The sequence below is a fragment of the Grampus griseus genome (genome assembly GCF_964374135.1).
Source record: "Grampus griseus genome assembly, chromosome: 3".
NCBI lineage: Eukaryota > Metazoa > Chordata > Mammalia > Artiodactyla > Delphinidae > Grampus > Grampus griseus.
In genome coordinates this window covers 76,303,029-76,319,596 of record NC_139019.1, presented here as the reverse complement: position 1 = coordinate 76,319,596, position 16,568 = coordinate 76,303,029, and the positions used below count along the sequence as shown (strand labels likewise).

Here is a 16,568-nt window from a genome sequence, read left to right as displayed (position 1 = left end):
ACCAACCAAATATTTCTGTTCATTCATTTTAGACAGAGGTCATGGGGCCACTTTGCCATATGGCTGTTAAGTTCTGAGATCACATGTAGAAGCAGGTGGTAGGGAGCAGTGAGACCAGTGAGACCTGCACTGCCGTCCAGGCTCACACGGGGCCTATGTGCACTCAGTCTTCGGGTGTGTTGTTGGCTGGTATCAGGATTGTATTCAGAAAGAGCATTGTATCCAGAAAGGTCTGAGGAAACAGACCTAAGCCAGTAGATGGGCCAGTGGAACAGGGCTGCCACCTCTGCTCAGATGCCAGCCTGTGGTCCTGCCTTCAGAGTTGGCCTCAATGTTGTTGCTCTTTGGCACATGGAAGGAAGCCTTGCAGGGCAGCACCTAGCGCTATGTGAATGTATTTGCCTGCAACCATGGGGCATTAAATGGCACATAAATGATGGACTGTAGTTACTTATTTTCTTTTAGCTCTTAACATTTATTTTTAAAAGTTATTTTATATTTAAGTGGAGAATGTTCCTTTTTGAAATGTCTTTTCATGTCTGAGATTTAGTATTGGAGTATTGTTGTTGTTTATTAATGATGCTTAATGAAGCAACAAATCATGCTCTGTTTAGTTCTATTTGCATGATTCCTACAGGATGAAGATAGAGCTTATATATATGTTTCCTATTTTTTGCTGTAAGGAAAGAGAATATTAGTTTCCAATTGACTTTTCTAAATCAGTGACTGGAATAACATTCAACACACGAACATTCTCAGTCTTCTAAGAGAGATTCCTAGTAATACTGTTGTTCAAAACATCAGATCATCCACAAGTTTAAAAACTGAGGCTTTTCATTAGTAGCGAGATGTGGCTACCATGAATTTAAAAAATTCACTGCTTTATTAGCATATCATAGCAGTGGGACTTATATATCTAAATTTAACTGTGAAAGAAAGATATAACGAATATTCCAGACTCGTGCAGATGGAGTTACTAACCACAGGAGGAAGTATTCCTAGGGGGCCTTTTCAGAGGGATATTTGGACTTTATATAAATCATTGATTATGTAGCTGACAACTGAATCTGAACAGATTTTCCACAAACTCTGAGTTCTATTTCTCTGCAACTCAATGTGACTTACACCAGCTGTGCTGTTGCTGGCAGATGCATTGGTACATAGTAACTCTCACTTCTCTGCCCGTTCTGTTCTTGCGACTAGAGCACTAAATTTACTTAGATTTTAATAACCATTTCGGCAACCTGTAATATTCAAGAGACAAAAATTTGAAAATTTAAGCCCCTTTCTAGAACACGAAAGGGCATAACTGAAGAGAATTTTCATTTCCGTGAGATTTATTCTATGACTAGTTACATTCTCAGTGCACAGAGTCCTGCAAAAAAAAAAAAAAAAAATTAGAAAGTGGCATTTCAGAGAATATTTTGCTGCCTCACAAAAATAATCTGTGAGTGTGTGCGTAGAGGGGTGGAACTGAAAATGTCTTTTCTATTGTTTCTCCATTGCTTGTTCCTAAGCATTACCCTGGCAGATGGTTTTGGTGACTCTAGAAGCCTCCATTGCTGAGTTTTACACAGGGCTGAATGCTGTAGGTGGGTGAGGGAGGCATCTCCTGTTTTAAATAACACATAACAGGAAGAAGCAGCCCAGCGGGGCTGGGTCAGCATGGGGTCTTCGTGGAGGAGCTAGGAAAGGGAAGGACTCCAAATAATGACCTGGCCGAGAAGAGACTGGCTGTGGATCTTTTCCAGAGGCAAGTTATGTAATATGTGAGGCAAACTCCCCGTGTTCAGTAACATTTTCAATACAATTACAGAATTAGTAATGTACCTATTGTGATTGGCTTTCTGGTAGAGGCATTCGGGTTGGCAGGTCTTCCTGAGTCCCTGTGTGAATGGGGGCTCGGTGGACACCCGGGTGACACAGGGGCAACATGTAAATGGCAGCAGCAAGTTGTTTTGAGGGTGTTTGGAGTTCTTAGAGCATTTTCTAGGGCTCTTGAGATGCTTACCTATATTACCTTGCTAATGTTGGGCTCTGAGAGTTATTTATGTGAGTCTCCAGGGGAAAGAACATTCTACTTGGAGTTGGAAGACTGGGGGCTCGAGCTCTGCCTCTGCCACTTAGTACCCTTAACCCGTATTAAGCTGTCCAGAAGCGAGCTCCTTATTTGTCCTGTGGAGATGACTCCTACCCTACTTATTTGGCTGAAGGTTTTCAATTTACATAATGTATCTGAAGTGCTTTGTAATGTCTACAAGGGTCACGTACGTGTGTTCTTGTTCTAATTATTAGTAATGATTAGATGGTGCCATGGGCTGAACTGTGTCCCCACAAAAAGATATGTTGACGTCCTAACCCCCCCCAACCCCGTACCACAGAATGTGACCTTAGAGGTCATTGCGGATGTGATTAGTCATACCTACTGAGGTCTTACGGGGTTGGTGGGCCCCTAATCCAGTATGACTGATATCCTTGTAAGAAGATGGCTGTGTGATGGCAGAGACACAAGGAGGAGACCACGTGAAGGTGGAGGCAGAGACTGGAGCGAGGCAGTTACAAATCAAGGAACACCAGGCCTGCTGGCTGTCACCAGAAGCTAAGAGAGACCAATGGGACATGTTCTCCCCAGAGCCCTCAGAAGGAATCAACCTGCAGACACCTTGATTTCAGACTCCTAACCTCCAGGATTGTGAGATAATACTGTTTGAAGCCACCCAGTTTGAGGTACTGTATTGTGGCAGCCCTAGGAAACTAATACAAATGGTAAATTATTTGAGGGGAGCTTCTAGCCCAAGAGAAATGTAAGGAATCTATTATTATTACTGTTTTATCTCTCCATGATGCTTATAGTCAACATAGCACTTTCATAAACATGATTTCATTTCATCCCCACAACTTGTCCTTGGCATAAGTAAAATTTTTCTCAATTTAGGTGGAAACTAAAGCTTAAATATGATCAGTAATCCAGCTGGGAAACATTTCAACCTGCCCCCTTGACTCTTTTTCCCTACACCACAGCACATTTGTTTAGACCAGTTAGTAGTTCTGCCTGTTATATTTGAATTTTTCTCAGAGAGATAAGATATATTGATTCCTCTGCATATATTTATATAAATATAAATATATATTCAAGGTATATATATTTATAGGTATAAAGTTATATACATATAACTGGCATATATATTTACACATGTATATTCCTCTGCATATATAAATATGTATTCAAGATGCATATGTTTATATATAATGTTATATATAACTTGTATATATAAATATATTCCTCTGCATTTACATATATATATATACATATACATACATATATATATATATATATATATATATAAAACTTGCTTCCAACATCATGTAATTTTTCACCGCAGTTACCTTTGCTTGGCTCACATCTCTCCGTGGAGCACTAAGTGTCCTCTTCGTGGCCCAGAGGTTGGAGGGGCTCCCTCTCTGCTCTAGTGAACTGAGACTAGCCTCGGCCTCACCTCCGCACAGTTCTCACACTTGAGCAGAAACTCTCAGGTGTGGGAAGAATTCAGTCCCTCCTGGGGTAGGAGGAACTAAGCTTCATGTGGGCAGCTCCTGCCTGGACTGATATGGGAGTGCTGTGGGTAATGCCCAGTTCCTGTAGCTGTGTCCACCCCCAGCACAGTGAGATGATGCCAGAGAGAGTAAAAGACTGCACTGTGGCTGATGGTAGCGCCTCCCAGGCTGCCTACATCCCACACAGGGACACCCATGGAGGAAGATCAGATATGGCTGCCTTCACACCTTCCATGCTGCGAGGGATGGGCTGGAGGTGACGATGTCCCAGGCTCTATGTGTGTGTGTTGAGAAGATAGCTGGCAGGGGGTGTGGGTAGCGAGTGGTTAAGAAAATAGGCTTTGGAATAACGTAGACACAGATTTCTGTGTTAGAATCTCGGTCTGTCATTGCACTGTGTGACCTTGGGCAAGTATTTGACTTCTCTGTGAACCCCAGTGACTTCATCTTTAAAATAGTGACACTCTCCACCTCTTAGGGTTATTGTGAGGATTAAATGAGATGATTAACACGGAGTAAGAGCTGGAAACGTTAACGCTGAATGCGGTCAGTGGGGCTAGAGTACTGTGCAGGGTGGGAGGGGGTCTGTTAGGTAATAACTAACTTGCTAACATCCCAGAGTGCCCCATGTATCTTTTTTTATAAGCTATGCAGACTATTTTGAGCTTTCTCACCTGGAAGCTAGTTGCCCTTGAAGATGGATACGATACTGCAAAATAAAACCCAAGAGATCTCCAACCTAACACGACCTATCCCATAAAAAGCTCAACCAACAGTGTTTGGTCTTCCTTTCCTGTGTACTCTAATGTGAAATATGTGTCTTCATGTAGCAACAAAAGCAATGCATCACAGTATAATAAAATGGCTGCCACGGTACTAAGACAAAAACCTTGAAAATGAATACTTCCCAGACCCTGAATGCCCTATTCTACTTACAAGTAGAGATCATTACTAATTTATTATTTTGCCCGTTTGACTCACTGATAGTTTTATACATCCAAATTTTGCATACTATTCTTTGGCTGTCAGCCAGACCCGCATCTTCCCAAAATGTACTCCTGAGAGAATTCCTGAGATGTATATTGGCTGTAGCCCAGCCTGGACAACTCTTCAGTACAAAACAATTTCATTTTCTTGGCCTAGATAGCATTACAGTTCGGGTTTATACTTCCCTCCTTTTTATTCCAGTCCTTTTTGTCCCTGTGTTGTTTCTGCCTCACCACAGGAGTGTTCCTGCCTTAGAAACTTAGCTTTCCCCTGTATGTCCCCATGGCCCACTTTCTCATCTCCTGGTTTTTGCTCAAATGCTAACTTCTCAATGAACTCTACCCTGGCCAGACCACCTAACAATGTGTATCTCCTCCTCTTACTAGAACAAAAGCTCCATGAGGACAGGGTCTTTGTTTTGTTCACTGAAAACCCTCCAAGTGCCTGGCATAGTGCCTGGCATGTAGTAGATTGTCAATAAATATTTGTTAAGTGAATAAATGGTTATAACCAGTTTTTGAAGACCAAAGAATCTAAGGGAGGGAAGAGACCTTAGAAATTATTTGATTCGGTGGTGAGAAACTTATTTTTTTCAGGAGAATCAACTGAAGGAGAATAAAAAGTAATTTATGGGCAGTATTTGTTTTCTACACCATATGAAATCCTGTGGGGGAATAACATATGTTCTTAAATCTTAACCACTTACTTTATTACATAAAAGAGTGTTTATGAGTTTAAACTGTGGGCAGAGTTAAGAAATAGAAAGTAGTGGTGGCTCTGATCTGCATTCTGGAAATGAATTCTGGGTCTTACCTTGAACAGAGACAGCCCTTGGGACTCAGGCACCTAAAACCCCACCCCATTTTATAGAGGAGGCAGAGATTGCCTGGAGAAGCAAAGACATTTTAGTTTTCTCAAGGTCACATAGCTGATTACAGGCAGATTCAAGAGTGGACCTAGGTGCCTAGCCTCCATGCCATGCTCCTTCTACCAGCAGAAGAAAAAGAAGAAAAAGAAAAAGCCTCTGGCGCTTTTCTGCTTAATTAAGCTTAAGTGAGCATTGACTACACCGTCATGAACTCAGCAGACATCTGTTCATTGTGAATCTATAAACACATGTGGAAATCAGAATTATTTACTGCCTTTAATATAATGTCACCATAATTGTCCTAGAAATGATTGCAAGCATTCTGCCTGCCCCTGCTGCATGGATTATTAATATGACCTAACATTTAGCAAGTGTGGGTGATGCTCCAGCTGCCTGAGGCTGAGAAGGGCCCTGTACGTGCTCAGTCTACCTTTCTTTTTAATGTGCTCATCTCTAGACAAACCTTGTTCATAGACTAGGCATCATCTCTTTTGTTGCTGAATTTTTACTCTTTTCAGTTGTTTTTATTATTTGTTTTTAGTATTGCCTATAAGTATGCCCACATAGATTTATAAGGCAGAACCTCTGAGAGTATGCAACATACATTCAGGCTGTTTAATGAATCGATAATGACTTTTACTTGTGTGAGTACCCCACTTGCATATCAATACATTTGTTGCCATTCGATACATACTATGACTGTGAGGAAGAAGTTATTTTTAAAATTATTGTTTTTTATGTTTATTTTGTTGGATTCGATATGTCAATTCAAAATATCTGCACTGATGATTGAAATGCCCGAATGCCATTTTGCTTTTCCAGTTAATCAGCTACCCAGGAGTCTGCTGCTCTAAGCAGAGCCCTAAAGATTCAATTGCTCCACCATTATTCTCCATTAAATCTGTCAACTACAGTTCCTTAGGAATTGATATTCAATGCATCATGATAGGCTACTGTAGGGGTATCAGAAAGCATTAAGGACAGAGAGTCCCTGCCTTTAGGGAGTTTGCAGCCTGCTCTGGGAGATTAGAGGAGTGAGACCAAAGGAAAACCAGCCATCTTAGGCAGTACATAGAAAGTTCTTAGATATATGACTTGGACAAAAAGAGAAGGAATGTGGGAGGGATCACGGCGGAAATGAATGTTGGGGTCATCATGCTTTTGCTCTGAACTATAGACTACTTCTTTCCCTTTGTCTTAATTTTAGTTTCTCTGGAATCCAAGAAATGGCAAAAATTTCCTTGGATTTCGTTTTAAGCTTGTTGCCATCTTCCAGGAATTTTCTCTCATTTCCTATGATGTAAGTCACCATCCTGAGCTAAAGAAATCCACTTGGGTTCATACTGGAGTTTGACAGATCAGAAGAACTATTTCTATTTTGTTTGTCATGTGGAGAGTCAGGTGGGAATAGGTCTTTGTGTTCTCCTTGGATGGCAAGGTTAGCCAATACATCTTTATAATAATTATTTTTGTGCATACCACATTCATTGTACTTAACTAAGAAAAAATGCCATCGATCCAAATGTCTCATTTCTAAACATTAAAAAAATCTTTCAGGCTTCCCTGGTGGCGCAGTGGTTGAGAGTCCGCCTGCCGATGCAGGGGACGCGGGTTCGTGCCCCGGTCTGGGAAGATCCCACATGCCGCAGAGCGGTTAGGCTCGTGAGCCATGGCCACTGAGCCTGTGCTCCGCAACGGGAGAGGCCACAACAGTGAGAGGCCAACGTACCGCAAAAAAAAACAAAAACAAAAAAAAACCTTTCCCCTTGTTTGGTTCCATTCTCTAAATTACAGCCTCATTGTCACATAAGCAAATACAAATCATGGGTAGCATGAAAAGAGGGGCTGAAATACTGTGGTTGAACTTTTTGGAATGCCTTAAGTTCAGCTGGCTAAGGAACAGGGAAATTCTTAATTGTGAACATACTGTAATATTAGTGATTTTTAAAACTTTGTCATCTTCATTGTTAAAAGTAATTTAAAAAATGAAAATCCATTTTCTTTTCATGTTGAATCATTTTCTTTGTTTGGTCAATTTTTTTCACTGTGGTCATGATGTATATTTTAGAATCAGAATTATTTTAAAGATACAGTGAGTGGGTCTTAGAGAGTTTCTAGTTCAGCCTCTTCATCTGGCAAATGAGAGAACAAGCCCAGAGACATATGGGACTGCGTGAAGTCATGCAGAAAATTACTGGAAAGCCTGAGACTAACTCCCAAGTGCCCTGAGAACATTAATGCGCACATCAGACGGAATCCCCCTCTGACATACTCAAATAGAAACTCAAACTAATATGCCTTGCCCTGTATCCTTCCTTTACAAATTGGAATTCTAGGATCTTTTGGACAGTGTGCATGTTATCAATTGTATGCTATATTTCCAAGTCCCCGGAGCTCTCCCCCTTTTGTAGACCTTCCCTGGATGAGCTCCAGGTGTGACACTGTAAATAGCAGAAACAAAAACGTTCTGATGATTAGTTTAATATATTTCAAAATTTCCTGAGTTTTTATCATGAAATGTTAACATATTTATTTGATTTATTTTGAAAGTCACAGTTAACTATATCCGATCTTGTCGTATGTCATTCATTGCCTATGTTGTGTTATTCATAAATCTATAGGAACCTATGGCGGTTACTTAAAGAGGAAACAGTAAAATTGGCTTGTTCTGTTAATCAGAGAGGAATAAGAGAGAGGTTCGTCTTCTTGAGATGTTTTAATGCAGTCCTTCTGAAAGCAGAGAACTAGTTTAGATGAACTCAAAGATCTCATTCAGGCACTTTAATTTCTAACGTAATCATCAAGTATAGTAAATAGTTAAAACTGTTGTAATTCACAGACTTACTTGTCAACATATTCAACTAGATCTGTAGAATTCTTGGTTGACATTTTGGCTGGAGATAATCTTACCTAAAACAAAGATCATGGGTTTAAAATGTATCATTAGCTACTTTACAGGGAAATCTTATCCATCTTATAATGTTTTAACTGAAAACAAAATATGTGCTATAGATCATAGATCACCAGCCCAGTTAATCTTGCACATACCCCCATTTGTACTGCTCAAGGCTAAAATCAAAATCAAGTTCTGGGAAGATTCTAGAGTGTTACATTTCATAGATTTGGTATCATAGTTAAGAAAAATTTTCAGGAAAAGTCAAAGCCATAGATTATTCTTGGATAATTTTTTAATGAAATAGCAAATGATTATTGGCGGAGTTACTAAAGATGTCCTCATAGAGTGAATTATTCCTGACATGGTGAATTCTGAGGGGAATCAGCTAATTTTTGAAAACAAAGCCGAAACCTAGAAAAGTAGTCTATTCAAATAATTTTGTTTTCTAAGAAATCTGGATGTCAGATTCTTATAGTCAATGAGAAATAAAAATACAGAGCACAGTTACATACATAACTTCTAGTATTAAACATAGTTGGCCGTATGAACACAACTAATTCAATAAAATGGTACTAGAAAGTTCTACTTGCATGAAAATTCATAATTTTGTAGCATTTCTAGGAGGAAAGAGGTTACCAAATGTACTCACTATTTTGCTTATGCTGAAAATGTTTTAACCTCTAATGTTCTCTTATTTAAGTTTAAAAAACAAGACAGATTTACCTTCATTTTAATAGCCTCTCACTGAATTGGATTCAATAGGGAGAGTATGAGTTGTATTCCACCTCAGTTAAAAACTTAAGCAAAATATGTTTCTGGGATATTTTTTCTTGGTTTACGTTATTATATACTAGAATGATGAGCAGAATATGTTAAGACCCACTACAGAAATCATTCCTTTTGCAAATGCCTTAGGAATGACCACATTTTGCTTCTTAATTTAGGGCCAAAGAAACTTAATTGGAACCCCTCTCCTCCAATAAAAGTTAAAGAAAACAAGTAGGGTAAGTTTCTTATCAAAGAAGCTAATATAGGACACCTGACAATAATCAGGCTCTCCTGACCAGGCCACTCCGTGGTGGGAATCAGAAAAAGCTTGAGGTTGCTCAGATGGAGCCAGTGAGCCGCTGTGACTGTGCTTTAGATCCTCTCTCCCCAGTGCTGAGTGGGCTTTGCAATGGGTCTGATGCTCCGAAGCCAGGTCTTCCCTTAGAGAGTGGATTTACTAATACACTGGGCACCCAGGTGTCCGCGTTATGGAAACCATCCTAACTCCCTAGAGAATGAGATTGGTCCTCTGCCCTGGTTCCTGTTTTCACTCTGGATTCCAGCTGGAACAGTACTGTGCCCTGGGCTCCTCACCTACTTAACGGCAGCTCTTTCCTTCTCGTCTCTCCGCTGCTACAGTCTGGCCTGTGGGAGATTGTGGGCTGGTCCCTGGCCTTGTATGTTTGGAACCTAGTAGTCCTTTGTGAGTACTTGTGGAATGAAAGGGTGTGATGAATACTGTGTCCAAGGGCACTACGTTACTGGACTATTGTCTTCCTTTCTCCTTCCGAGGTGAAGCAATTGGATATGCCTGTTTTATTTATTTATTTATCTGTTTTATTTTTATTTTGTTCATTTTTAAGTCTTATTTGGAAGACTATAAATAGCATCCTCTTAAAAGCACACCTACAACTTACATACGTGTAAAGTAACATGCGAAACCTGACAATGCAGGGAAGTTTGGAAAAATATAGAAAAAGTAAAAGGTACAGAAAAAAAATTCTCGTTAATTCTAAAGCAAAAGCTGTTAACATTGTGGCATATTTATTTGCTCTTCGTGCAATTTTTTGATGTATCTAAGACTAAATTTTTATATTTTTGCTGACTGAATATGTCAGCTCTTCCACCCCTATTCCTACAGACTAAGCATAATTATATCAAATTTGTTTCACAAACAACTTTATGATTATTATGGAACATTTTACATGTATTAGTTTTCATCTGTTTCATAATAATGCTTCATGGCTTAACGGACTATAAAATACTTTCACATATATGATGTGATTTCATTCTTGAAACAGCCCTTTAAGGTGGGAATCATTACCTTTAACTTATGGATAACAATAGTTACCTTAAGTAACTGAAATCTTTATTACAGAAAGAACTTAAGATAATTATTTTTATAGGTGAGGAATCTGAGGATCAGAGACGGAACTTACTTAAGATCATATAGATTATGATAATAATCAGACTATGTCCTTCCTACCTGCCAAGCCCTTTATCTTAGTGGCTCATTCAAACTCCACATCTTTATCTGATAGGCCAAATTAGCCCATTTCACCACAGAGGAAACAGGAGAGTTTAAGTAATTGTCCAAGTCACACAGCCAATATGTGGTACAGCCAATAGATACCAAAAATCAGTCCTTGACATTGTGCTAGCTTTCCAGTCCTCTTCCCATCACAAGAGGCTGCATCTGCTGGTCAGGTGTTTGAGAATTACAATGCAAGGTCTAAAAACCCTGCTTATTTGAATGTTCTTTTTCATTAATGGGAAAGATATGACAAGTCCATACCAATAAAAATTCTAGTTAGCTATTCTCTGTTTTATGTTAGAGATAATGTCTCCACTTGGAGTTTATCATCTTTCCTTTTAAATCTTCACAAAAATAATTGTCAAATTTTTGTTAATTTTTATCTCCACATATTAAAAGTCAGTGCAATGAACGTATCGACACATTTTTCTTTGCAGCTTGTGCTGGCATCAGTCACTTTTGCAAAGCAGGACAAACAGGAGATGTGGGAGAATGAAAAGAAAAGCAGCTCTTCCAGGACTCCTTAGATCTCTCTAAGCAACATTAAGCTTTAAAGAAGCTGAGCAAAATATTCTATTTTGAATATGAATATCTAAGAGTACTTGCTTTCTTTTCTTGGTCACTGGCTGAGCCAACAAGGGGGCCATCAGGTTCATCTGGCTCTTCCGCAGCAGTGGCAGTCGTGGCAGTCGGGGAGGAACTTTTGTGTACATCCGTATCTAGGCAACCAGAACGCTGAGTCAGATTAGGAACTATGGCAAGTGAATTTTTGCAGTGGTGGCAATTTTCTACTTTTTTAAATTGAGGGCAGTTTCTATACATACAGTGAAATTTAAAGGGAGGCTTCCAATTTCTTTTAAACTTCTTCCCTTCTCCCCACCCCAGTTCTCTCCCAGGTCCCCATCACACCTACAGAAAGAGCTTATCACCTCAGGTACTGCCATGAGACAGTCAGGAAACTGTTAAGATGCACTCATTTAGATCAAGCTGTTCTAAAATAATAGGAAATGATTCCTCACCCTGTTGTGCCGAAGCCATCTGAGGATCTTCTTTGGGATTTGCTACGTTGTTTGTATGGAAGAAGAAATAGAAGTAAGATAGCAAAGTATGAGAAATTTAGAGTCCTTGAGTAATCCATGAGATAAATACCTGAACTCCTGATGCCTGATTTCCTGACTTTATTTTTTTGTTGATTGGATTTTTTTTGAAAGGGCACAGATATTTTTAATTTTCTCTCCCAGAAAGCCAAAGTACTAAGGAGTCTTGATCGCATCCAGACTAAAGTCTTCATGTTTCTGGGGCATCTTCCTGGGGTGGCCCAGCAACACTGTGACTGCAGGAAGGATCTGTGATGTCAGTGGGGTTGGTTCTCACTCTTTAAGTCGTTGAGTCCCTGGATTTAGGAGCTTCAAGTGTTTTCCTTAATGCTCAGTGTTGTAAAAATCACTGGGTCCTTCAACACCTCTTTGTCTCAATGGATGGGAAGTGGTTATTTTTAAACTGATATTTCACACCCTTCCCCTGATCTCACCTTCACCGTTTGGTAAGAGACCACTTTCCATCAAATTAGACAAAGAAAATGAGATGCTGCCATACTCTGGAATCTTCCTCCAAGTATACTAGTTAAGGCAGCTAACTTTTCTAGGCCACCAGGGAGAGCATCACGAAGAATGCAGCCATGACAGGTGGGTGGGTGAACTTGGGCTTTGTAGACAAAATTTTGTTCAGTGATTTGGCTTGTTTAAAAAAGATGTGGATTGTTTTAGCTCTGAAATAGTTTCATGAGGTTTAAAATTAGAATTTGCGTTCTTTGCTAATACCACTTGACCCTCACATACAGAAATGATGTTATTGGCTGAGTTACTTTTCAAATGATGGTGCTGAGTTTGCCTTGCTCCGAGGACATGCAGGAGGTACAGGATGCTGCATGACAAATTTTGATCCCACAGATAAAAGAACGCATGATTTTTGGCTTCGATGGTGTGTCTTCAAGTGTAAAGCTAAGTCCCTAAAACTTAGAGATATAATATTTCACGGTCTGCAAGCAGTCTAAAACGCTCATGACACCACTCTAATTGTCATTTTATAGAGTGCCAAGTGAGACGGACACACCAGTGACTGAGCGCAGGTGGATATGGGTGCTAAGGGAGTTGGTTAGGACCCTGACTTCTCAGCCTTCTGGCTATTTACTTTGGGCAAAATTACCTCCCTTCTTCAAGCCTCAGTTTTCTCATCTGTTAGGGGGAGCTAATAATATCGATCTCATAAGGTGGTTGAGAGGATTCAATGCAATGATACGCTTAAAGTACCCAGCTGAGTGCCAGGCTAGGTATCCACTAAACGGTAGCTATTATCAGTGATTATATCACGAGGTGGCAATTATCCAAGAAATGGATAGAGTCTGTGAGAAAGGAAAACTGGATTTGACCTTTTGCTAAACAACTTCTTATGATTCTTTCTTTCCTTAACTTGAGCTTCTAATCCACAGGATTTGGCTAGAAAAATGGGCCCCAGTGAAATGAGCGTCTAACTTGTTTGTTCTCTAAATGGCTGCTTGGCTTTTTACAAAATGTTTTTAATGTATTTATTTTTATTTATTTTATCTTTGGCTGCGTTGGGTCCTCGTTGCTGCGCACGGGCTTTCTTCAGTTGTGGCGAGCGGGGGCTACGCTTCATTGCGGTGCGCGGGCTTCTCATTGCCGTGGCTTCTCTTGTCGTGGAGCACAGGCTCTGGGCACACGGGCTTCAGTAGTTGCAGCACATGGGCTCAGTAGTTGTGGCACATGGACTTAGTTTTTTCACAGCATGTGGGATCTTCCCGGGCCAGGGCTCAAACCCGTGTTCCCTGCATTGGCAGGAGGATCCTTAACCACTGCGCCACCAGGGAAAACCCGGCTGCTTGGCTTTTAATAGGACAGTGCACGTCAAATACATGTACCACTGAATTCCCACCTGCCGAATGTGTATGAAAATCCTTCCTGGAAGTCAATGGTCTTCAAAGAGCCCTCCTAATCCAGGGCTACCAAGAGTATAGCCTAAAGCAAAGAAGCCAATGATGTTCAATTTCCACCTTAAAAACTTAAAATGACATTATATTCTGATATTACTGTAAATATAGGCATAAAGGAATAATCTTGAGATGGTGGTCAGTGAAGTGGGTTTGTTAGTGCTGAGGGTCAGCGGAGACAGTATTGCTGTGTGCTGTTGTGCACTACACAGCCCTAGGGGGCACCATGCACACAATAACAGTGCAGATTTTCATGTTTGTTAGGCCTAACAAAATTTTCAATTTGTTGCCTGAAAAATTTTCAAGTGTAGGTCAAGAAAATATTCTAATACGGTAAGTATACTTGGCCAGTTTTCTCATGAGTGGAAGTAAAGGAAGGGTCTTGAGAAAGGGGTGCCTATTTCTAACTCACACAAGAGTGTCAATGGGTCAGTGGCAGCCCTGACTCTGGGTGTCTGCTGAATGCTGTGTCCTCAGCTAAACTAGCCTCACCAGCGCCGGGCCACAGTAGCCAGTACTCATTGGTAATGTCCTCCTCGACTTCCTTTTCTTTTCATGTCACCTCTCACCTGTTGTCCTAAGTGCCCTCAGGCCATCTTTCCTGGAAAGACCTCATTTGGACCTGAGGACCCCTTAGGGCCCTTCACCTTTCCTTGGGCTATTCTAATTTTACTCAGTCTAGTCTTCTAGTAATCTCTGAAGTGTTTAGCACTTGACATTTTAGAAGATATTCTTCATGTTCCATCTCATGGTTCTTATGAGGAAGCCAGTTCAGGTGTGAATATCCTGATTTCACAGGCAAAAATACAAGGAGGTTCAGATAGGTTAAGTGACTTACATTAAGTGAATGATGAAACTGATTGACCAGACCCCAAGTCTTCTGATCATTCCTTGGGCACCATCCATCCTGGGATGCATTATACTAAATTATGCTAAGGTGTGAGTGTTTACTTCTAGTCTAAAGGGGAGCTCAATGCTAAGTGGATCCTTAATGCTCCCTGGCAATTGTATGTCATTTCCTTAGTCCATCACTCTCCCATTCTCCTAAATTACTCTCATACTTTTTCCTCTGAACTCAAACTGTCAGCTGACGACCTTTTTTTTCTATTTCACCATGAATATGGAAGTAAATAGGAGGGAATTTTGGTAAGCCCACCCAATGCGTTTATAGACCTGTGTGCATTTGGGTCCATAAATTCTGACTCCACTCATTCAATGGATGAACAATCTGTGCCCTCATTCAGGTCCATCCCCCAATTGTCCTGAGTCCCACTTTCTCTCACTATTCAAGGACCCTTCTTCCCTCTACTAGATAACTCCCATTGGCATTAAACATACTTTTTTTTTTTGGTCTTCCACCCACCTAAAAACACATAACTTTCATTTGATTCTATATACTCTTCTAGCTACCATTCACTTTTTCCCTTTTCTGCACAGGAAAAGATCCTGAAACGTTGTTTTGCTCTTTCCAATTTCTTTCTTTGCTGTGGTCTGAATTGTGTCCTCCCCCCCACCCACCCACCCCTGCCAATTTCATATGTTGAAGCCCTAACCCCCAAGTGTGACTGTATTTGGAGATAGTGTCTTTAGGATGTAACTAAGGTTAAATGAAGTCATGGGTTGGGGTCCTAATCTGATAGGATTGGTGGCCTTATAAGAAGAGAAAGTGATCTCAATCTTTTTCTTTCCCTTTCTCTCTTTCTCTCTCTCTGCACACACACACAATGATGAAAGTGTGAGGACACAGTGAGAATTCAGCTTTCTGCAAGCCAGCAAGAGGGTTCTCACCAGGAAGCAAATCTCTTAGCGCCTTGATCTTGGACTTCCTAGCCTTCAGAACTGTGAGAAAGAAACTTCTGCTGTTTAAGCCACACAGCCTATGGTATTCTGTTACAGCAGCATGAACAGACAAAGACACTACTCTTGAATCACTAAAATCAGGCTTTCTGCCCCTTGCACCTTCCATTAAAATTGCTCTTGTCAAGGTCCCTGGTGACCTCTCTGTGGCTAAATCCAGGGCTCAATTCTCAGTCCTCATCTGGCCCCATCAGCAGCATTCGACAGAGTTGAGAGCTATCTTCTACTTGAAGCTCATTCTTTACTTGGCTCTCAGGGCTATGAGTCTCCCATGGCTCTGCTCTTCCTTTTCAGCGGTTTCTCATTCATCTCTCTGACTCTGAGCCAGGTGATCAACCATCTCAGTTTGCTTAGAGCTTTCCTGAAAGTCCCGTGTCCTGGGAACCCTCAGCCCTGGGCAAAGCAGAACAGTCGGTCACCCTACCTCTGAGGGATGAAGTGTCCCAGAGCTCAGTCTTGTACCTCTAGACTCACTACCTTCATGATCTCACCCAATCTCATGGCTATCAGCTGATGATTCCCCCAAATCCCTGTTTCCCCAAATGTGACCCCTCCACATCCAAGCTTCCCCATTGCAGTAAATGGCAGTAGGCTTTTTCCAGTTGCTCAGGCCCCCAAACTTGGAATTCTCCTTCACTCCTCTCTTTCTCTCTTACCCTACCTGCTCATCCCACCTTCAAAATATATCCAGAATGTGTCACTTCTCCCCACCTCCTCTGCTGACACATTGGTTTAAACTATCACTGTTTTTTCTTATATTATTGCAGTGGCTTCCTAAAACCAATATCCTTTCTGCCAAACTTCCCCCACCTCCCCAACCAACTATTCTCAACAAAATAGCCAGTGACGATGTCGAATTTAAGACTCACCATGGAACTTATCTGCTCAAAATCCTTCAATAGTTTTCCATCTTATAAAGGACAAAACCTTTCTAATAGCTACAAAAGCTTTCTGAGATCTATGTGATGGGGTCCTTCCATAGCCATCTGACCTCATCTCCTATATCTCTTTCCCTTGTTTACTCTCTTCCAGCCACAAAGGCCACCTTGGTACCCCTTGAACAAGCTCTTGCTTCTGGGCCTTTGATCTTGCTGTT

The 16,568-nt window shown here is 40.8% G+C and overlaps 1 protein-coding gene across 1 annotated transcript in view; it reads right to left on the bottom strand.

Moving 5' to 3' along the window:
• FAM81B (family with sequence similarity 81 member B) overlaps window positions 1-16,568 on the bottom strand; it is a gene marked incomplete at both ends in the record, with an annotated part of 60,958 nt that overhangs the window by 37,543 nt on the left and 6,847 nt on the right. Inside the window, 4 exon segments of the mRNA XM_082650309.1 lie at window positions 1,831-1,841; window positions 1,844-1,886; window positions 8,256-8,320; window positions 11,215-11,327. Of these exon segments, the coding sequence (XP_082506435.1) occupies window positions 1,831-1,841; window positions 1,844-1,886; window positions 8,256-8,320; window positions 11,215-11,327 (232 nt within the window).